Source organism: Macaca nemestrina, chromosome 11 (genome assembly GCF_043159975.1).
Source record: "Macaca nemestrina isolate mMacNem1 chromosome 11, mMacNem.hap1, whole genome shotgun sequence".
Lineage (NCBI taxonomy): Eukaryota > Metazoa > Chordata > Mammalia > Primates > Cercopithecidae > Macaca > Macaca nemestrina.
The window spans coordinates 114,463,883-114,487,783 of NC_092135.1; the positions used below are offsets into that span (position 1 = coordinate 114,463,883).

Genomic DNA, 23,901 nt, shown 5'->3' on the forward strand with positions numbered 1-23,901 from the left:
TAAAGGCAAAGGCAGGAAGAGAGATGAGATGCCACCTGAGGGCAGGCTGGGGGTTTTCTGGATCAGAATCAGGTTACACCTTGAGGGAAGAAAGCCGAGGAGAAACCGGCCTAGAGACTTGTGTTCATCTGTCATCTGTCAGCAGGCACTTCTGGGACCTCTGTGCCCTGCTCATAACACTTTTCATCTGTACCACACTTAGTTTTCTTTATTTTTCTCGTTTATTGTTTTTTAAAATTTTTATTTATTTTGAAACTGGATTATGAGACTGGCTAGTTTTTGTACTTTTTGTAAAGATGAGGTTTTGCCATGTTGCCCAGGCTGGTTCCCGAACTCCTGGGTTCAAGTGATCCACCTGTCTTGGCCTCCCAAAGTGCTGGGATTATAGGCGTGAGCCACTGTGCCCGGCCCACACTTAATTTTTAAAATATTTTTACCTCCTATGTTTTCCTCAATCCCGTGACAGTCCTGTGTGGTAGGTACAATAGATAGTAACCCTATTTATAGACGAGAAAACGGAATCTCAGAGGTTAAGCTCCGTGCTTCCTGTTAATGAGGAGCCCTGCCGGGTCTTGTGGCATCTCCTGACTGCCCAACTCAGGGATTTTGCACTCTGTCGAGCGGGGAGTGAGTGGGATGTTCGCCGTCTGCCCGGTAACTTTATGGATGCAGAGCCTGGCAAGAACACTGTATCACTCACCCTTGAGCTTTTTCTACTCTAAATCCAGGAATCAGTGGTTGCTTTTGTGAAATGAATAAAAAGTCCGTGAACAAACTTAGTGAAGAAGGAAGACCTAGTCCATCGTCTACAGCTTTTTCTAACTTTATGCCACTGACGTCAGCCTGGGGCTTCTTCCTGAGGCCTCCATGAGCCTCTCGTGCAGAGGAGGCAGCTCCTCCTGCTGCCGGTCAGCCCAAGGCCCAGACGTTCTGACCGAAGAGATGGCAAAAAAAAAAACAAAAAAAAGAAAAACTAAAAAATGTGCACCTCATTTTTTTTCTGTCTCAGTGATCTGAATTCTTTTTTTTAATTTTAATTTTTAATTTTTTTTTTTTTTTTTAATGAGACAGAGTCTCATTATGTTGCCCAGGTTGGTCTTGAACTTTTGAGGTCAGTGATCCTTCTGTCTTGGCCTCCCAAGTCTTGTGATATGAATTCTGCCAGTGCCTGTAGAAAGTAATCTTCAGTACATATTTTGTGTGTGTTAGGTTCCCACAGCACCCTCAGAAATTCTAGGAAGAGTCAGCCAGATGGTGACCAGCCTGAGGTTAGAGAAAAGGCCAGCCCTCCTTGTATCGAACAATGTCAGCCCAGGTGGTGCAGGTGAGCACCCAGATGCCTGGGTGGGTTTGGCTAGAGATGCTCAGATTGCCAGAGAGAGAAGGTGGATTTGTAGGAATATTGACATAAATAGTTTCATCATCATCAATAAACGTTTATGATTTGCCTTCAGTGTACCAGGCTCTGCTAAGTCCTTCATAAAATTCCTCTTAAAAAGAGTCGTATTCTTTCCCTGCAGAAACTTACCATCTAGTTAGAGATCTTAGAGATGAAACCCAGACACCATGAAGTGACTGCTGACAGGCAGGGAGATAGCCAGGCATGGTGGTTCACGGCTGTAGTCTCAGCAACTTGGGAAGCTGAGGCAGGAGGACACTTGAGGCCAGTAGTTCAAGACCAGTCTGAGCAACGTACTGAGACCCATCTCTTTAAAAAAAAGAAGAAAGAAAGAAATTAGCCAATCATGGTGGTGTGCACCTGTAGTCCCAGCAACTTGGGAGGCTGAGGCGGGAGGATCACTTGAACCTAGGAGTTTGAGGCTGCAGTAAGCTGTGATGGTGCCACTGTACTCCAGCCTGGGCAACAAAGTGAGACCAACACAACTCTTTTGAGACCCGAATTTTCTCTCTTGTTGCCCAGGCTGGAGTGCAATGGTGCGATCTCGGCTCACCACAACCTCCGCCTCCCAGGTTCAAGCGATTCTCCTGCCTCAGCCTCCCAAGTAGCTGGGATTACAGGCATGCACCACCATGCCCAGCTAATTTTGTATTTTTAGTAGAGACAGGGTTTCTCCATGTTGGTCAGACTGGTCTCAAACTCCTGATCTCAGGTGATCCGCCCTCCTCGGCCTCCCCAAGTGCTGGGACTACAGGCATGAGCAACCACGCCCAGCTCCCCCAACTCTTAAAAAAAAAAACAAAACAAGGAGTGTCCTGTCAGTGGCAAGTGAAGGGGTGCAGGTGGGTGAGAGGAAGGTAGAGGTGATGGCTGTTCATGGCCATGAGACTGCTGCTGTCACAACCAACAGCTGCTGTGCTGGGTGTTCATTGTAGCTTTATTCCCTCCTGTCATCCACAGGCCTTCCTTCGCTGGCTACCGTCTCTGAGCCCAGACTGCATCAACGTCGTGGTGACTGGGAAGGACCGCCTGACAGCTGGCCTGATCAACATTGTCAGCTTTGACCTTCTTAGCAAGTTGGAAAAACAGCTAAAAACCCCTTTTAAAGTTGTCATCATTGTAAGAAACTTGGCAAAGTCTTTAAGTACTTCATCTCTCTGGAAACTTTCTTTGTAAAAGCTCTGAGAACTTTCATGTCTATAATCTCCTTGAGCCTCATTTAGTTTCTAGAAGAATAGAAATCACTGTCTTTATTTTGTGAGGAACTGGAAATTCATTCCCTTCAAATAGCCATTCTCAACTCTGGCTGCATACTAGAATCTCGTAGGGAGCTTTTTTTGAAATTGTGATTTAATTAGTCTTTGCTGGGGATTTCTAGCTCATCTCTTTCCCAGCATGAGTCATGGATGGAGGCCATGATGTGGACCCCAGGCCACCTGGGGCTCTGGGGACTACAACCTAGACGGCAAGGGGGTGTGCCCACATCTGGTGCCATCTTACTCAAACAATTGAGTTTTCTTCCAGCCAATGTGAAGATACACCCCCACCCCACAAAAGCACTTTTTACTCTAATTGTTTTTTGGGGGCTTTTTTTTTTTTTTTTTTTTTTTATGGAGACAGAGTTTTACTCTTGTCACCCAGGCTGGAGTGCAGTGTCACAATCTCGGCTCACTGCAACCTCCGCCTCCCGGGTTTAAGCAATACTCCTGCCTCAGCTCCCCGAGTGGCTGGGATTTTAGGCACCCGCCACCACGCCCAGCTAATTTTTGTATTTTTAGTACAGACAGGATTTCACCATGTTGGCCAAGCTTGGTCAGTGGCTGCCAATGGGAGGCCTTGCTCTCGTTCCTTGCAATTTGGTGCCCTTATTTATTTATTTATTTATTTATTTATTTGAGGCAGAATCTCACTCTATCACCCAGGCTGGAGTGCAGTGGGGCGATCTCAGCTCAGTGCAACCTCCACCCACTGAGTTCAAGGAATTCTCCTGCCTCAGCCTCCCGAGTAGCTGGGATTACAGGCACCCACCACCACATCTGGCTAATTTTTGTATTTTTGGTAGAGATGGGGTTTCACCATGTTGGCCAGGGTGGTTTTGAAGTCCTGACCTCAGGTGATCCACCCACCTTGGCCTCCCAAGGTACTGGGATTACAGGCGTGAGCCACCTCACCTCGCCTCTAATTGTTTTTTAAAGAAGGTCTTACTGGACCCGCTTCCAGATTTGACAACGTATCTTTCAATTACACACAGGCTTTCCGACTTTTAACTCCTTACATACTTCCTAAGGATCTCTAGACAGATTTGGTACCCAGCCATCTCTGTCAGTACTCAGTGTATTTACATAGCTCACACAAATATTGTGGGAGCTTAGAGAAAGGAAGGAGAAGATACCGTTACTGACCTCAGGGGATCTATTATTATGTTTTGGACATGAGAACCACACTGTGTTCTTAGCATAAGCAAACTTGAGCATTGATAGTTTTGCAAAATGATAGAGGTAATGAGTCTTTGGGGGAGTCATTTCTGGTTTGGCACAAATTTAAGTGTGGCTTGGAAAAGATGTCAGCATTGCTGGGCGCGGTGGCTCAACCTTGTAATCCCAGCACTTTGGGAGGCCAAGACGGGCGGATCATGAGGTAAGGAGATCGAGACCATCCTGGCTAACACGGTGAAACCCCATCTCTACTAAAAAATACAAAAAACTAGCTGGGCAAGGTGGTGGGCGCCTGTAGTCCCAGCTACTCGGGAGGCTGAGGCAGGAGGATGGCATAAACCCGGGAGGCGGAGCTTGCAGTGAGCTGAGATTTGGCCACTGCACTTCAGCCTTAGCAACAGAGCGAGACTCCATCTCAAAAAAAAAAAAAAAAGAAAAAAGAAAAAGAAAAGATGTCAGCTGTCAGCATACATGTGAAATGAAAACATTATAAGAAGTTTTCCAGGATGATGGGGATGGCTCTAGAGTGTGTGGGAAGAATAATGCTTTCAATTCTTGACTGTTGGCTTGTGTTAGCTGCTGACATATAATCATCTATTTTCCCAGTGGTCCCTGAACAGGCTTTATCTTTTATCCTTGTGAATTATCCATTTCACAGCTGATGAAACTGGCAATGAGAGTGGGTACATAAATTTGCCCATAGGCACGAAGCTAGCAAGTTGGAGGTTATTGATTAAAGCTGGGTTGCGTCTGCCTTCAGAATTCATGTTCTCTTTCTGGCCCATCACTTAACCTGCCGTATGATTTTTTGGCAAGCCACTTACCACCATTGTTGGTTTGTTCTTCAGTTAAGTAAGAGCTCTGTCCTCTTGCTTTCAGAGAAATGTTGTAGGAAAGAACAGAGTGATGGCTCTGAAGTGTCACACTTCTCAGAAGAGGCTTCGGTTTCCAGCCATTCTTTGTGATTTGTTCCATACTGGCACATTTTTGCCTGTTGGTTGAAAGGGCCCATTCTCTTCCATATCCTCTGTACTCTCTGTGTTTTTTCTCCACAAATACCTTTTTCTTGACTGTAATGAGGCCTCATCATCAGAAAGGCATATGACTATAGCACTCCAGCTTTCTGGACAAGATACTGTCTTGACATTTTGAGGGTTATTTCACACTCCCCTCTATTGTGCTTTTGTGGCCCTATTTGCTCGTGATAGCTGAAATGGAATTTCTTATAGATCATCTTTAAGGACAGAGTTGGGATCTCAGTGGTATCCCAGCTATAGGAAGGCTGATAGCATTGAGTGCTTACTGAGTGGCAGGGCTGTGCTAAGGACTTTACATGTGTTCGCTCATTTAAGACTCACAGGAACCTAATACATAAGGAACTATGGTACCCATTTTACAAATAGCAAAACTGGCACTACAGAGAGGTAGTTGTTTACAGTTACACAGCAAGGAATTTGACTGTACCAAACTAGAAAATTTCCACTCAAATACTCATGTATTAGTTACTCATTTGGCTTTAGAAAATATGATCAACTGTATATTTGCTTATGCAACAAAAAGAAAAAAAAATAAAGAAAAACAAACTATGTATAAACATATATATATGTATTTTCTTATGCACCAGTGCAGAGTGGTTAATCAGACTTCATGTTCTAAACATAGCAGTTCCTTGAGGATGGGAATCACATCATCTTCTTTCCATTTCTCAGTTTCCCCAGCGTTTTGTTTACACTCACCTCAGTACTAATAATATAGCCTGATCGCTTGTCAGTGTGTCTGGCATCCTTCCTGCACCCTGAGCCCCTGAGAGCAGGGGCTGGACACCCCAGAGCTTTGCATCAGTGCAGGGCCCACTATGGGGCACTTGGTCTAGTGCTCCACAGGTGCGAGGTGCCTCTTACAAAGCAGCAAACCACCTTCTAGTGGTTTCTTTGAGCAGCCTCTGAGGTGGGTGGAGCAGGGAATCATGAATCCCACTTTATAGATGGAAAATTGTCCCCAGAGAGATGAAGCAGCTTGCTCAGAATGCAGTAGAGAAGCTGCCACCAGAACCCTGGGTCCTGACCTAGGCCCACTGAACCATCTCTTTAAATGAGAAAGTGCTAAGGGAGCGTCCACCTTGCACTTGCCATGCCAGGGTCAAGCCTCAAGTGGCCCTTATTTCTGTCCACTCAGGATTGGACCTTGTTCACTTACGTGGTTGCTTCTTTTCAGGATGAATCTCACTTCCTCAAAAACAGTAGGACTGCCCGCTGTCGAGCAGCTATGCCGGTCCTAAAGGTGAGTACTTCTGAGAACCGAGCCCACTGAGCATTGGCGTCCTGTAATATTTTGCTCAGGCTTGCATGTGGTCCTAGTCCAGCAGGGGTTGCAAGTACAGACCTGTAGGCCATGGTCATGACTTGGTGTTGACTTAGGGTATCTCTCCCTCCTTAGGGCTGTGGTACCAATTTCATCTTTCTTCCTAACATCCTGCTAAGGAACTAGTAATCAGTACTGGTAGTCAGTAGTACTGCCTTTGTCTCTCGAAGGTCAAGACTGTTGAGGCTGGGTGGGCACTGGACTCCAGAATCCTCCTTTGGCTTCCTGCTTAGACAAGGGACAGCCTCTAGCAGTTTGTCCACTAAATAGCTTAGAAAAACTGCCTGTCTTCTAAGTCACTTGTAGTGGCAAAGCTGTCAAGATGCTGGAAATCAGGGAAGAAGAGTTGTATTAATGAAAGTAATGGCAAAAAAACCGTAATTACTTTTGCATCAACCTAATACAAACAGAACTGAGCAAGGGCTGGCGGGGTCAGTGAGATGCGCTGGTAAAGCCGAGATGGGCTTTAAAAGTTGATACTGTTTTCTGTGGCTACTGTGAGCCTCTTTGGTTGACAGAAGGGGCAGCCATCCACATTCCTCCCTGTGGTGGCCTAAACTCATCTCTGAGTGCTTTGGTGGGTGTGAGTTCTGGCTTCACAGCAGGCAGGCGTGGGTATGTGATGCAGATTCTAGTCTTTATCTAAGCATGTTCTGATGTGCAATATAGGCTCTATGTTTCATCTGTCTCTCTCTTCTGTCTGTGTTTGGTTTCTTGGTCCCCCATCCCAGCAGAGGGTAGGCCTCCAAATTTCCTTCCATTTTTGGGGAGGGTGATTTTTTTCCTATTACTGGAAGAGGGAAGGGGAAGTACAATTAGAAAAGTAGCCTTTTCTCTCGTAACAAGTTAGAAATGTATCACAGATGACTTTGGAGGTATCCACTTTGGTTTGTTCAGACTGAGCTAACCAAAGTGTGTGTTTTTCTTGTGCTCAAAGCAACCTTTGTGTTGTATCAGCATTTTAAAACTAGCTTTTTATTGATTAAAAGAAGCTTTAGCTTTTACCTAAACTGGGGAAAACAAATATGCTAAATGTTAATGAAGCTTAGCATTTGAGCATTAATCTTACCAGTTCCTCACAAAACACACATAAGTGTCCACTCATTTCAAGTTTTCATGTGTTTAGGAATAACGGAATATGACACATCTTCCAAGGCAGGGTCATGTCATGTGCCAAACCTAAGAATAAAAGTCTTTTACTGAGAAAGTTTGGTTTTGCTGGGGTGGTGGCTCACGCCTGTAATCCCAGCACTTTGGGAGGCCGAGGCAGGGGGTCACTTGAGGCCAGGAGTTTGAGACCAGTCTGAGCAACAAGATGAAATCCTATCTGTACTAAAAATAGAAAAATGAGCCAGGCGTGGTGGTGTACACCTGTAGTCCCAGCTACTCAGGAAGCTGAGGCAGGAGAATTGCTTGAACCTGAGAGGTGGAGGTTGCAGTGAGCCGAGATTGCACCACTGAACTCCAGCCTGGGTGACAGAGCGAGACTCTGTCTCAAAAAAAAAAAAAAAATACCTTGATTCTCTGCCAGTAATACCTATAAATATTTATATGCCGAGAGCTGTTGATGGACACACTTAAATAAAATGTTTTTCCTAGGTTGGTGACCTTTCTTTTGGGAGGCTTTAATATGCTTTCTGTAGGAAAAAAAATAGGCTTTGGTATTATGGTTTCAGTATTTCAGCCATAACTAAATTAAATCTTTACTCCTGATTGTTTAGACAAAAGAAATTGCACAATAGATAGATTCTATCATTAAAGATACAATGTGAAAGCTTCTTAGCAACCACTTGTTAATGTAGTCATTGCCTGGCTGGGTAAGCTGAGCCAGATAGTGGTTTCTGAAATGTGTGCTTCTCATCCAGACCTTTGGAAGCAGCATATACCTCTTTAATGTCTTGGGGATGTTTCAAAGTGACAGGTTTAAAATAAATCTTTAAACTGCTAACTAATATGTACTACTCTGCATTTGCTGTAGAACTTGGTTGAATTAATATTTTAAAATAACCCCACGAACATGGCCTGTGTTTATGAAGGTGTCTTGAGGCCACACTCTTCTGCAACATTGACTTCATGTAATGCTGGACTGTGGCAGGACTGGGGTGAAGGAATGGGATGGAGCATTCTGTGCTATTCTGTTAACCGAACCTTTCATCTCTGTCTATTGTATTTTCATCTAGATTGGAGTCTCAACCTTGGCACTGTTGACATTTTGGGCTGGTGACTCTGTTGTTGGGGGGCTGTCCTGTGCATTTTAGGATGTTTAGCAGCATCCGTGGCCTCTACCCACTAGATGCCAGCAGTTCCTCCCCAGTCATGACAACCAAAATTGTCTCCAGATGCTACCGAATGTCCTCTGAAGGAGGACAAATCGCTCTCTACCCACCTTGCCCTACCCCAACCCCATGGAGAACCACCAATCTAAATAAGGAGATGAATCTAAATGTTTTTGGAATAATAAGGTAGTTAGGAGAAAGTAAAGTATGTCTTTGAAAAGCCACATAAGGACCTAATTTAATACCACTTGATTGTTCCTCTAATGTGAACATCTCTTAGAACTATATTCTGATAATTAATATTACGAGCATATTTTCAGCAAATAGGCATAATGAGGTATTTAGATTAAATCATACAGTTCGTTGGATAGCAGGGCCAGATCGTGTCTAGAAAATGTGGCCTTTGAGTCAGCAGAGAGAGGACGTGTTAGATTGTAAGAAACTGGTGTCACCATCCCCTGGGAAATGTGACCTTTTTCGTCCCCCACAGCACTGTTTGCTGTGGCTACTAATTCTAAATGAGGTAGATCTATTTTTATATATAAATATATGAAAGTAGACATGATAGAAGCTAAAAAGAACAAAGTTAAAATTACCGTTAATCCCTGCAACAGAAAAAGCCACTGTTAACAGCTTATTTTCCCAGCATGTCAGTTATTGGGCAAGATCATCATTTTTCAATAACTATGGAGCATTTACATAGTAGAGACACATCCCATAATTTAATCCTCAGTGTCAGATATGTGGTTGTTTTCCATTGTTGCTGTTATAAATAATTCTGCAAGTGAACATCATCTACATGTACCTTGCATATTTATCCTATTAGGACAAATTCCTACAATCAGAATTGCCAGGTCAGTTTTCATTTGACCTTTTTGGGGGAGGCCTCTGAAGTCCAGTCTGGCCAGGCATAACAGTCTTCACTCCCATTCAGTCTTCAGTCAGAGGCTTTTTTTCCCCACATGACTCCAGCCCTCAGGATTATCGGCACTCTTTTGAACAGTGAGGTGTGTGGGGGGGGTTTTTTGGTTTAGTTTAGTTGTCTTTTGTTTACACTGGCTTTTATTGTTAAACTAGTATAATAACAAAATTAAAAATTTTTTAAAGGCAAAGGCTGCCAGAATCCTACCATTCTTTCCTAATAAGCAGCTGTTTCTTTTTTCTGTAAGTAGAGAGTACTTTTTATATCTCTGTTGATTGGCTGGATGAGATAGTAGCTAAAATGTATAAGGCTTTTTTCTTTTTCCTTTGTAATTAAAGTAGTTTAAATAGATGATAAATTCAAATGGGGCCAGGCGCAGTGGCTCATGCCTGTAATCTTAACGCTTTGGGAGGTCTGTAGCAGGAGGATCACCTGAGGTCAGGAGTTTGAGATCAGCCTGGCCAAAATGGCGAAACCCCATCTCTACTAAAAATACAAAAATTAGCCGGGCGTGCTGGCACCCGCCTGTAATCCCAGCTACTCGGGAGGCTGAGGCGGGAGAATCACTTGAACCTGGGAGGTGGAGGTTACCCTGAGCCGAGATCGCACTCCAGCCTGGGCATCAGAGCTAGACTGTGTCTCAAAAAAAAAATTCAAATGATACAAAAGGATGGACAGTGAAAAGTAAGTCTTTCAACCCCTCTGGATCCCTAGTCCCCAGTCTCTTTCCCCAAAGGCAGCTATAGTTACCAGTTTTCAGGTTTACTTCCATAGAACAGCCTGCATCTATGGAAGTACGAATGTGTGTTTCCTTTCTGCCTCCTTAGAGTGTTTTACCACCATTGTTTTACACTTGTCTTTATCCCCTTAATAATGTATCTTGAAAATCATTCCATATGGTTCCAAATGACTTCTACCGCATTCTTGCAAATAGCATTCTACTGGATAAATGTATCATAATATGTATCGTCTGTTCTCTTTTGATGGATTTGTAACCAAATAGCAGCTATTACATGCGATATTGCAATGACAATTTTTTCATATGATAGAGACGTGGAGAGTAGAAAATGCAATCCCTCTGTGTCTGAGATAGCTTACTGCCTATCAGGCCAGAGGGGGGAGCGGTGTCAGCTGGCAGATGCTGTTTTCTCCCCTAGTGTGATGAGGCTATAGAAGTCCCCTGGGGTCCGACCATTCTCATTTATTTCCTCACTTTCATTACATAATCAGACTTAAAAAGGAAATTATTAGAGTTTGAAACCTATGGTAAAATAGACTGTCTTCCAGAGTAAAAAAAATCTACCTTAGGCCAGGCGCAGTGGCTCATGTCTATAATCCCACCACTTTGGGAAGCTGAGGTGGGCAGATCACTTGAGGTTAAGAGTTTGAGAACAGCCTGGCCAACATGGTGAAACCCATCTCTACAAAATTAGCTGGGAATGGTGGTGTGCACCTATAATCCCAGCTATATGGGAGACTGAGGCAGGAGGGTCACTCGAACCTGGGAGGTGGAGGTTGCAGTGAGCCGAGATCATGTCACTGCACTCTAGCCTGGGTGACAGAGTGATACTCTGTCTCAAAAAAAAAAAAAAGAGAAAAGAAAGAAAAGAAAAAAGCTTGGAATGGCATACTTTTATCAGCTATAATTATACCATTCGATGTATTCTCATTATAATATTTTGGTATTTTTGGACCAATGTACATGCAATCACTGTCTTCATTCTGTCTGTTCTTACCCAAGAACTGCTTTATATGTAGCATTAAAATTTCATTTATGTTAGAGCAACAATACTCATTTAGCTTGAAGGCATTATGGTTATCATAGCAAATTGGTTTAGTTAAGGTTAGTACTATTCAGATTTGTGACTAGAACTTTGCCTCTTTTAGAACATGGGCTAGAACCTAGAGGGAACCATTTATGTGAAATAAGCGGACCTGACCAGAGATTCAGAGGCCATGTATAAAGTATCACTGAGTGGTAGGTGGCCTTCTGCCAGTACTTAGGGCAGCCTCTAGTCAGCAGTGGCCATAGTTATGCTGTTTTCTTGGTTTGGCCTGGTTTGTTTTCGGGGGCACCACTCAGGAGTAAAGAATACACCTGCGGTCTCCTTCCCTGACTCCAAGCACTGGGTTTCTCCTGAACGTTGAGCTTTTCCTTTCGCTCTTAGACTTTCGATTTAACTACAGGTGTCTTTTTTGTTGCTCCTTGGATAGTGACTGTGATCACACATTTATTCTTGATCTGTGTACTTTTGGTCACTTGTCCCCAGACTATGCTTGCCACTATCCTTATTTTTGAAGATTGTATAATGACCTCTGAACTAATTAAAACACAGCTTCAATGTCCCTGCCACATCAGGGTTACTGAGTATGGAGACTTTCCAGCAGTGTGGACTTGACCTTCTCTTTGATGTTACCTGCCTTCTTCATGTCTTATTTCTAAACTGAATATATGGTATTGTGTAAATTTATTTAGAGTACCATTAGGAATAATTCTGGGTATAAGACTGGACTGAGCTTTGTTTTCCTAGTCTGGGGTTTTGGTGAAATATATTACAGCCCATCAGAATAATTCAGTAAAGTGAGTTACTGGCTCAGTTGGGAAAAAAAAAAAGAAATAACATAAAGTGATGAAGAATTTCTGGACTGCTTCTTATATAAACTTAGGACTTCAGCTCTTTTCTCTACAGTAGTACATTCTCTTGGCTCTTAATTTTATTTTTTATTTTATTTTATATTTTTTTGAGACGGAGTTTCATTCTTGTCACCCAGGCTGGAGTACAATGGCATGATCTCAGCTCACTGCAACCTCTGCCTCCCCTGCTGAAGTGATTCTCCTGCCTCAGCCTCCCAAGTAGTGGGATTACAGGTGTGCACCACTGTACCTGGCTAATTTTGTATTTTTAGTAGAGGCAGGGTTTCACCATGTTGGCCAGGCTCGTCTCGAACTCCTGACCTTAAGTAATCTGCCTGCCTCAGCCTCCCAAAGTGCTGAGACTACAGGCGTGAGCACCATGCCCGGCCAGCTCTTAATTTTACAACTATGTATAGTTTATCCACTTTCAATTACTACATTGAACTCTCTGTGGCGAATTATATATATACACTAACTCAACCTATTCTGCAGGACTTTCCCACCCCCAGCCCAAGAAGAAACGAAGCCTGTCTTTGAGGGTCATCTGACGCCAACAGTGTCTGCACATGTGAATCACATTATCTTTTTAACACCACACAGAAAGTATTTTTTTACGTTGTTCTATCGTAGATTTCTCAGGTGTTGCTTTTCTCCGTTAGCCATGGGAATTCACTGTAAACTGTTCAATGTAGTGTTGTTTTCTGTAGTTTTACAGATTTATGTTTTCCTAGATTTGGGAGTTTTCAGAAGTAGAGGGTGACATATGACACCTTTGCAGCTGGGCATGTGTTAAAGCCCTTATGGGTGATAGTGATGATATACACACATGTTGGGGACTGAGCAGGGAGCAGGCCAAATCACGCCATTACAGACGAGGTGCCATTCTGGGTTCTTTTCAAAGCTGGTCTTTTCCTTTTTTTGTAATGCTGCCTCTGCCTTTTTGAGGCCCACAAACACCCCTTTGCAATGCTCCCATCACTCTCTAGTCTGGGGAGTGTATGGGAGAAGCGATTCAATACTAACTATATCCTATAAATATCTGACAGAAGACCCCGGAGTTAATTTCCATCATCTGATCCCTGAACTGTTTTTGCCCTGGCTCCATCCCCAGGCCAGCACAGCGACATGAAGAATAGGTTTGGGGTGATGAGGAGATTTTCTCTTATTGATAAAACTTTTCATTTTCCCTTTTTCATTGAAATGATCTTAAAGCCAAGGCAAGAGATGCTACCAACGTCAGCTCATTGTTATTTTAATGAGTCTGCCTTAAACCGTGCAGGAAATTAGAAGGCTTAGGTAATTGAACTGTGGAAAATTATAGCTGGAGACATTCATAGCTCTCCCGTCATAATGGAATTAGATATTGGCGATTGCTGTGAGGGCATAAGTGCGTTTTGATAATTGTATATATTGTATATTTATAAAGAATGATTTTTCTTTTCACTGTTGCACCTTTATTTATTTATTTTTATGAGGCAGTGTATCCATCTGTAAACCTAATTTATTGTCCTAGGTGATTTATTACATGCAATTGCCTTGCATTACTGTCATTAACTCAAGGTTACAGTGGTTAACAAGCTGTTTCTAGACTACTGAGCTCCATGGTAGGGTCCCTTCCCAGAGCTGAAGTGAATTTTACCTCCAGTAATTTGTAGTGATTCTGTGTTCTAACACAGTAGGAAGTGTCTCCTTTTTTTTTTTTTTTCCTCACCGTCTTTCCCATCTTAATAATAGGAGGTGGGATCTTTAGGTCTGATCCCCATGGGTCAGATTGGTGTCTGGGTAGTGAGGAACTTGGAATCTGTCATTGCTGTTGACCAACTATTTTTTCCCATCTTGCCCATGCTAAGCAGGCTGCTGCAGATCTGGGCTGAGTTTAGGGAGAATGGAACCAAGTATCACCTTTTAAGGTTCTTATTATTAATAACTGCAAAATGAGCCTGAGTCAGGGTAGGCTTGAAGCATTGTGAAGCTGAGTTAGTAAAGGCCTTATTTTCCTTTAAAGGAAGTCACATGGAGACGTATACATTGGCAACCCCTGACACTTCCTCTTGGGAATGGGAGAGGGCTGATTGTAATTGTCATTATCTAAGTTCAACTTGCATGTCACAGATTCACTCTGGAGGAAGTTCAGACCTGCCACTGTCTTCTCCCACTTCCTGTCCAATGCTGGAATCTTTGAGTTTACTCTGTGTTCCCTAGGATACTAATTAGCTTCCTTGTGAATTTTTTTGCAGCATACAGTGAACATTTATTGGTTACTTGGTGTCAGGCATATGCTACAGAAAATAAAGGTGAATACAGCCCAGTCCTTATCTCAAGAGGCTTGCAATCTAACAAGGGAGGCAGAAAAGTTATAATTCAATGTAATATGTTAAGTACTAAGATAGAGCTCAGCAGAGGGCAGGCAGGGAAGATTTAAAGAAAAGGAGATGGCATCTAACTGCTTGCATTGGCAATGCCATTAGGTTCTTGCAACACCTTGGGCATCCAGCTCCTTCGCCACTGGGGCATTTTGAACATTTCCTGTGTGCTCCTCCCTGTGTTCAGAGCACCTTTGGCTGTTTGTCTGTTAGGTTGCCAAGAGGGTGATCCTGTTGTCGGGCACACCAGCCATGTCCCGGCCCGCAGAGCTCTACACGCAGATCATCGCAGTCAAGCCAACGTTCTTCCCCCAGTTTCATGCCTTTGGACTTCGCTACTGTGATGCCAAGCGGGTATTTATTATCTCTTCCCTCCCAGCCCACCCATTTCTCACCCTGATTTTGACACTTACCTTTCTCTTCCTTCTCTCTGGCCATGATGTGATCAGAAGAGCACTGGCCAGGGAAATGGATTTCAGTCCTTCTGTTTCTTACTATGGCTTTGGAATGTCCTCAGTGGTAAGAGGAAAATGGTCATCTTACCCTTTCAGTCTAGTTTTAATGGTTATGGTGATCCTAAGTCATCGTTTTCCAGTAAAGGGACCAGTGGCTGATATATAGGTGTGTGGAGCTCTGAGAGCTGGCTGCCCTCTTGCTCAGGGTCACAGCTCTGCATGAGGCACACTGCTGGAGCTATAAAAGGAAAGTCCATGTCAAGTGCTGGCCCTAGAGAAGATGCTGGCACTGACGTGAGCTAGGAGTGAGGCTGAGGCCCCAGGCAGAGGGAAGAAGTAGGTGAGGGGGTAAGGGCTTCCTCCTGGCATGGGAAGAATATGAAGTAAAGGTGGGAAATTCCTCCCTGTGCCAAAAGAAAAGAAAAAAAAAAAGATAAAGGTAGACTGGGGAGTCTGATCCCAAACTGCCTTGGGTGGGCTCTGTGAGTGCAGTGCCAGTGGAGCAGGCACCTCAGGACCTATAGCCAGCACCCCAAAAATGCTCTCCCAAAATGGCAAGGAAGCCCTATAAACACAAATGCATTGCCGTGGAATCTTTGTTTTTAAAACCACATTAATTCGGACCTTAGGGATTCTTGTTTTGTGATCAAGTCACAAATGTATTGACACTTTGGAGAAATGGCTGCAACTTACCCTACAAGCCATCTATGAGGGGACCACCCATCTATGAGGGAAAAGCCTTGCTGTGCAAATACATGATATAAACAAGAGTGTCTGCCTTATTTTTTAAATTTTTAAAAGAAGAAAAAAAGTTTTCAAGTACTTTAAAAATATCCACTTACACTCAAACAAAGTACTTATAATGTAAATTGTAGTGCTTAGCATAGTTAATTGCAAACTATTTTTAGCTGGTTATTGAGGCAGGAAATTTCCCAATTGTTAAATGTGTTTAAAAGCCATATACTTCTTTAATCATATATTTAATTCATTTTCCCTGTAGATCAATCCAGATTAGATTGATGCTATATAGTTTTCATGGTGCCTCAAAACTCTTCATGTATGATTTAGATTTCTGTCCTATTTGCAAACAGTCCACTTTCTAAAAAGGATCTTCTCTTTCTTGACTATCTGGGCCCATGGCATAATAATGTTCAGCTAGTGATGAAAGGGGCTGAAGATAAAATTCATTGCCTTTCCTCCCCAAACTGTCCCTTCCTATGTTCCCAATCTTAGGCCAGCATCTCCTCAGTAGTTTCTCCTGCCAGAAACTAAGGCATTAACTTTGAATTCTCCTTTTCCTGCCTTCTCGATACACCTCCCCAATACAACAAAGAATGCCTTCCTCCTCATCTTCACATCCTTCTTTCAGCCTAGCCCAGTGCCTGGTATGTGGTAATTTTTCAATAAAAACTTGTTGGATTGTGACTATCCCAAAGTCCAGTTTAAAATCTTTGCCGCATGCAGTGTTACACACCTGTAGTCCCAGCTACTCTGGAGGCTGAGGCACGAGACTCGCTTGAACCCAGGAGGCAGAGGTTGCAGTGAGCCAAGATCATGCCACTGCACTCCAGCCTGGGTGACAGAGTAAGACTCTGTCTCAAAAAAAAAAAAAAAAAAAAGTAACAAATTATTTGGTATTACTAAGTTTTAACCTACAAGATTAAGAGCTAACAGTATTAGAACCTAGGAGCACGATATCTGTCTTAGTCTGTTTTCTGTTGCTGTAACTAAATACCATAGACTAAGTAACTTATAAAGAATAGAGGTGGCCGGGCGCGGTGGCTCAGGCCTGTAATCCCAGCACTTTGGGAGGCCGAGGCGGGCGGATCACAAGGTCAGGAGATCGAGACCACAGTGAAACCCCGTCTCTACTAAAAATACAAAAAATTAGCCGGGCGCGGTGGCGGGCACCTGTAGTCCTAGCTACTCAGGAGGCTGAGGCAGGAGAATGGCGTGAACCCAGGAGGCGGAGCTTGCAGTGAGCCGAGATCGCGCCACTGCACTCCAGCCTGGGCAACAGCGTGAGACTCCGTCTCAAAAAAAAAAAAAAAAAAAAAAAAAAAAGAATAGAGGTTTATTTAGCTCATGGTTCTGGAGACTGGGAAGTTCAAGAGCGTGGCACTGGCATCTAGTGAGGGCCTTCTTGCTGCTTCATATTTATGATATGGCAGAAGGCATCATATGGAGAAGAGAGCAAGAGCATATGTGTCAGCTCAGGTCTCTGGTCCTTTTCTTATAAAGCTACCAGTCCCAACATGGGGGACCCACCATGATGACCTTATCTAATCCTAATTACCTCCCAAAGGCCCCACGTTCAATCAACATATGAATTTGGGGATTACTTTTCTAACATGTGAAATTTGGGAGACACATTTAAGCCATAGCAATATCCAAACTAATTATGATATCCACTTGTTCTCAGCATGGTTTTTATTTAATGCAACCCAGAAGCCAGGGCTGCTTTTTTTTTTTTTTTTTTTAATTTTTTTTTGCCAGCTTCATGCATTAAGAAACCACTGAAAAGAGAACTTCATGCTGAGCTCATTTGCAAACCACTAACTATCTGAAGGCATTTGCTGAGAACTTGCAGTTGATTTCAGAGTATTTTTTAAAAAGAAGAAACAGTTTTACAACATTTTATTCCTCCACCTTTGACCATCTCTTCCTTCTGTCAATTTAGCAAAGGTTTATGAGACACCTATTCTGTCTCCACTATTATGCTAGGCTCTCTAGCCCTCTATAATGGAAAAGCCTAGCCCCTACCCTCAGGTAACTAGCTCATCAGCTAGGAGGGGAGATGAGCTCCTTAAAATACAAAGTAGCAGGCACACTAGCTCCCTGATTTTCTACAAGATTGTAGAAATCAGTTCCATTTCCAGTAAGATTATTGGTGAAGGATAGGGTTTTTAATAGTAATGTCTTCTTTTTTTTTTTTTTTTTTGAGACAGAGTCTTGGTCTGTTGCCCAGGTTGGAGTGCAGTGACGCCATCTTGGCTCACTGCAACCTTTGCCTCCCAGGTTCAAGCAATTCTCCTGCCTCAGCCTCCCCAGTAGCTGGGATTACAGGCACACGCTGCCACGCCAGCTAATTTTTGTATTTTTAGTAGAGATAGGGTTTTGCCCTGTTGGCCAGGATTGTCTCGAACTCCTGACCTCAAGTGATCTGCCTGCCTCCGCCTCCCAAAGTGTTGGGATTACAGGTGTGAGCCACTGTGCCTGGCCGGTAACGTCTTCTCTAGCTGTGTGACAGGTAATGGACATTTGAGCTCACTGCCTCCCATGAGCTACTCAACAAGGGGGGCCATGTTTATGAAGGACTACCTAGGCACTCAGCCAGACTGCCAGAAGCCTATATGGTGGGCTCCTCCTGCCAACCCCAGCTGCCATCAACAACAACACTGCATTACTTTTATTATATTGTACTTGTTTGTGCTGGTGTAATCCATACTGAGGAACAACAGTTTTTTAAATCCCCATAAGTCTCATCAAATAAAGATGTTACTGACATTATTTTATTACATTGTGCAACAGACTCTGTAGGATAAGCCATAGGGAAGATTTAGTATTTAGTGTACAGGAATAGTCTGACAAGCCAAGTTTTTTGTTTGTTTTTTAATAAAATGGACATGCAATTGCTTGACTTCCAGCGTTTGCTGCTGGAAAAGAAAGCTCACTGCCAAATTGTAGAATGCCGTGATAGGTGTTTTTTGTTCACCTCGTTCCTGACTTTTTCTCTCTTTTCCTTTCCGTTTCTCATTTGTTTTACTGGGGGTTTATTTGTCCCTATAAGTCACTTGAAATTCTCTGAGCTAAGCCAGGGGTGGTTGTGAGAAGAGGGACCTCCTAGGATCCCACATCCCTGTTGGACTGGGCCTGAAAGGAGCCTCACGGGGCTGTCGCTGTCTTGTTCTCTGCAGATGCCTTGGGGGTGGGACTACTCAGGTTCCTCCAACCTGGGAGAGCTGAAGCTTCTGCTGGAGGAAGCGGTCATGCTGCGGCGCCTGAAGTCTGACGTCCTTTCCCAGCTGCCTGCCAAGCAGCGCAAGATAGTGGTGATTGCCCCAGGACGGATCAATGCCAGGACCAGAGCTGCCCTGGATGCTGCAGCCAAGGAAATGACCACCATGGACAAAACTGTGAGTCCAGGGCTGGAGACGGATTTGGAAGCAGACGTGTGTAGGCGTTCCTTTCCATGAGGGGCCCTTGAAAATGACCTGGCGTTCTCTCAGCTTTCCTTTCTGTAACCTTTTCCCTCTTCTCTAAGCAAGAAGAGCAAGTCTATTTCATTCCTCAGCCTACCTAAGTCGGTTTTGAAAAAATCCCTTATTAATTTGTGGTTTTATACTTGTATAGATCACTGTTGATGGATGGCCATAAAGATAAGCACAGGCAACAGCAGGGTGGTGATCAATATTCCGAATCTCTCAAAGAATGTGGAAATTATGTCTACTATATTTTGAGAATGCCTCGGTCTAGTAACAGTTGTTAGAAAATTAGTCCTAACATATTTGATACATATGTTAATCCTTTAACCATACTGTGTCATTTGTGTTAGTCAAAATAATAAGTCAACATTCATATAACAAAATAGAGTTTTCAAATCCTCCTAACCTTTTAAATCCCTATTACAGGCATTTATGGTTAGCAGGAAGTTGGCAGCCCCCTTTTACAGAGAGGGAAACTGAGGCTCACAGAGATTGCAGTTTGCCAGGGTCTCTCAGCTGCTCCACCGCAGAGCTGAGGTTGGAACCAAGCCTCTTGCCCCTATATTTTAGGACTCTTTTCACTATGATGGTTTTATCTTTTCAAACACTTTTATTTTATTTCTGTCTTTAGTGTCATACTGTGCTAAGTGCTATAATCTACACCAGCTCTGTTTCTGTCCTCTTAGATAAAACCTTGTAATTTGTATTACCAAGAAAGTAACAGTCATTGATAGTTTTCAACATCATGAAGCATTAGCTGGGCTTGATATTACCCCATATAAAGATATTTAGATATAGATCGCAGCCTTCTGGGAGGTTACAAAATAAGTAAGAATGACAAGAGACAGAATGCATGTTTTTCATGTTATTTTACCATGTGATGAGCAAGATTCATTGATAACTTTTAAGAAACGGCAGGATAGAGGATGCACTGGCAAAATGTCAAGCTGTATTGAATTTATGCTGTATTACATGTAATAATCTGGATGGTCTGGAGTAAGTGAGCAGGCATCATCTCTTTACTGTGAAGTTTTCAAACAAAGTTAAACAACATTGATGTGAACGTAGAGACCAGTGTTCCCAGATTATATTTCAGTGGAACCATGAGTAAAACCAGGAAGCTTTGTCACTAAAATCAATCTTGGTGCTCTTTTGTTTATTTTTAGAGATAAAAATGCAATGAGTAAAATATTTTTTCTCAATTTGAAGTTTTTTCTTATAACTTTTTCTTAAACAATAACTTTTGTCTACTGGTGAACTCTACCAGACAAAACAAATGAACTGGTATAGCAAATATATTAATGGAAAAATTGAGACATGCAATATTTTTAGATGCAAAGATCTGAATATTTATAAAAGGTTATTTTTTTTTTGCCAGCAAAGTTGTTCCTTGTGTGTGTGAGATGGAAGTAAGTTTGTTAGTGTTTCGTGAGATTCCCCAGAGAACACCCTCACCAATACCTGGTTCACCTCCTGAACCAGTTCCAGAACAGCCAAGGTAGACACCTGAAGAAGCAATTAGTGGGCATTTGAATTAAGGAGGAAAAGCACATTAGCTTGTTAAAACACAACTGTGAATTGTGTAGTATGGCCAAAAAGGAAAAAAGAAAACAGTAGAAATTTTGTACTTAGTGCAACAAGATTTGAAAGCATTTTGTAAACTTCCGCCAACTTGTATAGTTCTTCAGGTAAAGGGAGTGGCTCTTTTCAAAGACGGTTTCAGATGCCACCTGAAAGTTTGATTTCTGAGCTTGTTGGTGATGCTATGAAATTAACTAGGAAGTACCATGGAACTTAAGAATGTTGGGTGTTTCATAACTTTAGGTAGCTATACAAATCCGGTATTTTGGGGGATATTTTCATATTTTCTTGCTTAGAAATGGAGCCACAACTCCCTTTTGGTTGTGGAAAAGTACATAAGGGGCCGGGCGCGGTGGCTCACGCCTGTAGTCCCAGCACTTTGGGAGGCCGAGGTGGGTGGATCACAAGGTCAGGAGATCGAGACCGTCCTGGCTAACACAGTGAAACCCTGTCTCTACTAAAAATACAAAAAATTAGCCGAGCATGGTGGCGGGCGCCTGTGGTCCCAGCTACTTGGGAGGTTGAGGCAGGAGAATGATGTGAACCTGGGAAGCGGAGCTTGCAGTGAGCTGAGATCGCGCCACTGCACTCCAGCTTGGGTGACAGAGTGAGACTCCTTTTCAAAAAAAAAAAAAAGTACATAAGGATAGTGCCGGTTGCCTAGAATCCTGCCTGGTGGGTGATTATCTCCTTGCTTTGTAAACAATGCAGTCTTAACTCCATTTTGCAGATGATGAAAATGAAGCCTAAATTGCAGCATCACTCTTTAAGAATCCAGCTGAGAAAGAGCCCGGAGCTCTTCTCAGTTCAGCACTGGAGAGTTGCTGTCTGCTTCCTTGGAGTCTTAGGAAAATTAAATGTTTATCCCTGAAAGATAGAAATTGAGTTGGTACAGATTACCTTCAGTGTGATGGCTGAAGCCAGACATAAATTCTTTCAGATAATAATTCCTTAAGAACTTGCTGCTTTTTTGTGTCTTAATATAAATCCATTTTTATAATGGAAAATCCAAGTAGAAAACAGATGTGTGTGCTTTGTGCTTTGGGCCATCAGAAGCTTTGGATTTCTAAAGTCATTGATTTCGTGCATTTCTAAACCATGGATCTAATCAGGAGCATTGCCGTAACTTACTTCAGGAAGGGAGTCAGCATCAGCTGCAGGCTGGACTACATGACCGTAGGCATGTCTTCCAAACCCTGGCCAGCTATGAAATCCTGAGTTGGAAGGGTTAAAATGGGGAATTATGGTTTGTTTTTTTAATGGTTTTAGTCGAATAAGGAGGCCCTATGGACCTATAGAAAGTCCCCTCTCTCCACTGCCCCCAGTTTTTTAAGTTACTTTTTAGTCCCAAGTTTCCTTGCAATTTTGCAAATCATGGTGACTCCAGCCAAGCACTGCTGACCTGCCTGTCAAGAATTGATTCTTTCTTTGTTCCTTCACACCTTTCCATCTGGAAGAATACATTTCTTAAAAAACTTTATATCACAGGAGCCGAGGTGAAGGAGCCAATTTATAGAATATAATGTATAATGAAAGCCTTTTCTCATTTTTTCAGCTGAAATAATGGATTTCGCTTCACAGGCTAAGGAAAGCTGACTGTGGTCATCTTTTGTCTAAAGCCATTTTTTCGTCCTCAAGACCAGGAGCAGAGAAATGGAACAAGTCCATACAGATTTCCTGGTGACAATATCAGTTCACCCTTGCCATTTGATAATCCACTCAAATTTCCGATGTAGAAAAATTTAAAAACTCCATTGGATCTAATTTAATTAAGGTCTAGTCAGGAACAAAGAATGCAGGTTATTTAAAATTTCCTGGCCAGTAGCTGGCAAAAGAAGTAAGATCATGAATAGAGAGTATTATGTCTGCATAGTTTGGGGGAGTTTTTTTAAAGCTAAAACTATTGATTTCTCCCACATTAAAAGTATTAATACAATAGATATCCATTGTATAAAATCTGAAAAATAAAGAAAAATACTTAAAATCAGTAACATTTATTGAATACTTGCTATGTGCTGGGCATGGTGCTTTACGTGTATTGGGTCATTAAATTCTCACCATCAGCCCAGATATTTGAGCCTCAGAGCCTGCACTTTTAAGTGCTACAAATTCTGGTTCTACCATTTAGTAGCAGTGTGACAAGTATACTCACTTGACTTTTTTTGCCTCAGTTTCCTAATCTGTGCAGTGGTGATAATAGTGCCTCCCTCATAGCAATGCTAATTATTAAATGAGTTAATGCATGCTTAGTTCTTAGACCACTGCTTGGCCCATAATAAGTGGTATATGAGAGTTAGTTGTTATTTTTATTACTATACTATAAAAAAGAATCATCTTTTATACAACCATAATTTTGGCATGTATAATTTGAGTATTTTTCTATAATTATGTGTGTATATGTTGCTTGGATCACGAGGTCAGGAGATCGAGACCATCCTGGCTGACACTGTGAAACCCCGTCTCTACTAAAAACTACAAAAAACTAGCCGGGCGAGGTGGCAGGCGCCTGTAGTCCCAGCTACTCGGGAGGCTGAGGCAGGAGAATGGCGTGAACCCGGGAGGCGGAGCTTGCAGTGAGCTGAGATCCGGCCACTGCACTCCAGCCTGGGTGGCAGAGCGAGACTCCGTCTCAAAAAAAAAAAAAAAAAAAAAAGATATATTTTTTATATCTGCATATAAATATATATAAAATATTATATTTTATATATGCAGTAAGCAATACGTATATTTTAAAAGCAGAACTGGGATTGTACAAATACGTCAAGTGGGAAGGAAAACAGGTTACTGACTTATGAAGACTTTTCCATGTTGTTAAATATTCTCTTAAAACACAGTATTTAGCCAGGTGTGCTGGCTCACTCCTGTAATCCCAACATTTTGGGAGGCCAAGGCGGGAGGATCGCTTGAGCCCAGGAGATTGATACCAGCCTGGACAACATGGCAAAACCCTGTCTCTACAAAAAATACAAAAAAATTAGCTGGGCGTGGTAGCGTGTACCTGTAGTCCCAGCTACTCTGGTGGGAGGCTGAGGTGGGAAGTCCCAGCTACTCGGGTAGGAGGTTGAGGTGGGAGGATCACCTGAGCCTGGGAATTTAGGACTGAGGTGAGCTGTGATTGTGCCAGTGCATTCCAGTCTGACAGAGAGAGACCTTGTCTCAGAAAAAACAACAACAACAACAAAGTCGTTATATTTAAAGACTGCGTAGTGTTTTCTCACATGGCTATAATTTCGTGGATCGTTTTTGTTGGGCCTTTAAGTTATTTTCAA

General features: G+C 42.7%; 1 protein-coding gene across 6 annotated transcripts in view; it reads left to right on the top strand.

The window, feature by feature from the left end:
- The window catches only part of LOC105481178 (SNF2 related chromatin remodeling annealing helicase 1), an 82,604-nt gene that overhangs the window by 20,990 nt on the left and 37,713 nt on the right, over window positions 1-23,901 (top strand). For all 6 annotated transcript variants that reach the window (XR_986810.3, XR_011610025.1, XM_011740551.2 and 3 more), the window contains exons 9-12: window positions 2,360-2,518; window positions 6,049-6,114; window positions 14,605-14,745; window positions 18,764-18,982. Coding sequence is in view for 4 of the 6 variants with exons in the window: in XM_011740551.2 (XP_011738853.2) it covers window positions 2,360-2,518; window positions 6,049-6,114; window positions 14,605-14,745; window positions 18,764-18,982 (585 nt within the window). In the remaining 2 variants the exon portion in view is untranslated. The remainder of the gene's footprint in view (window positions 1-2,359; window positions 2,519-6,048; window positions 6,115-14,604; window positions 14,746-18,763; window positions 18,983-23,901) is intronic.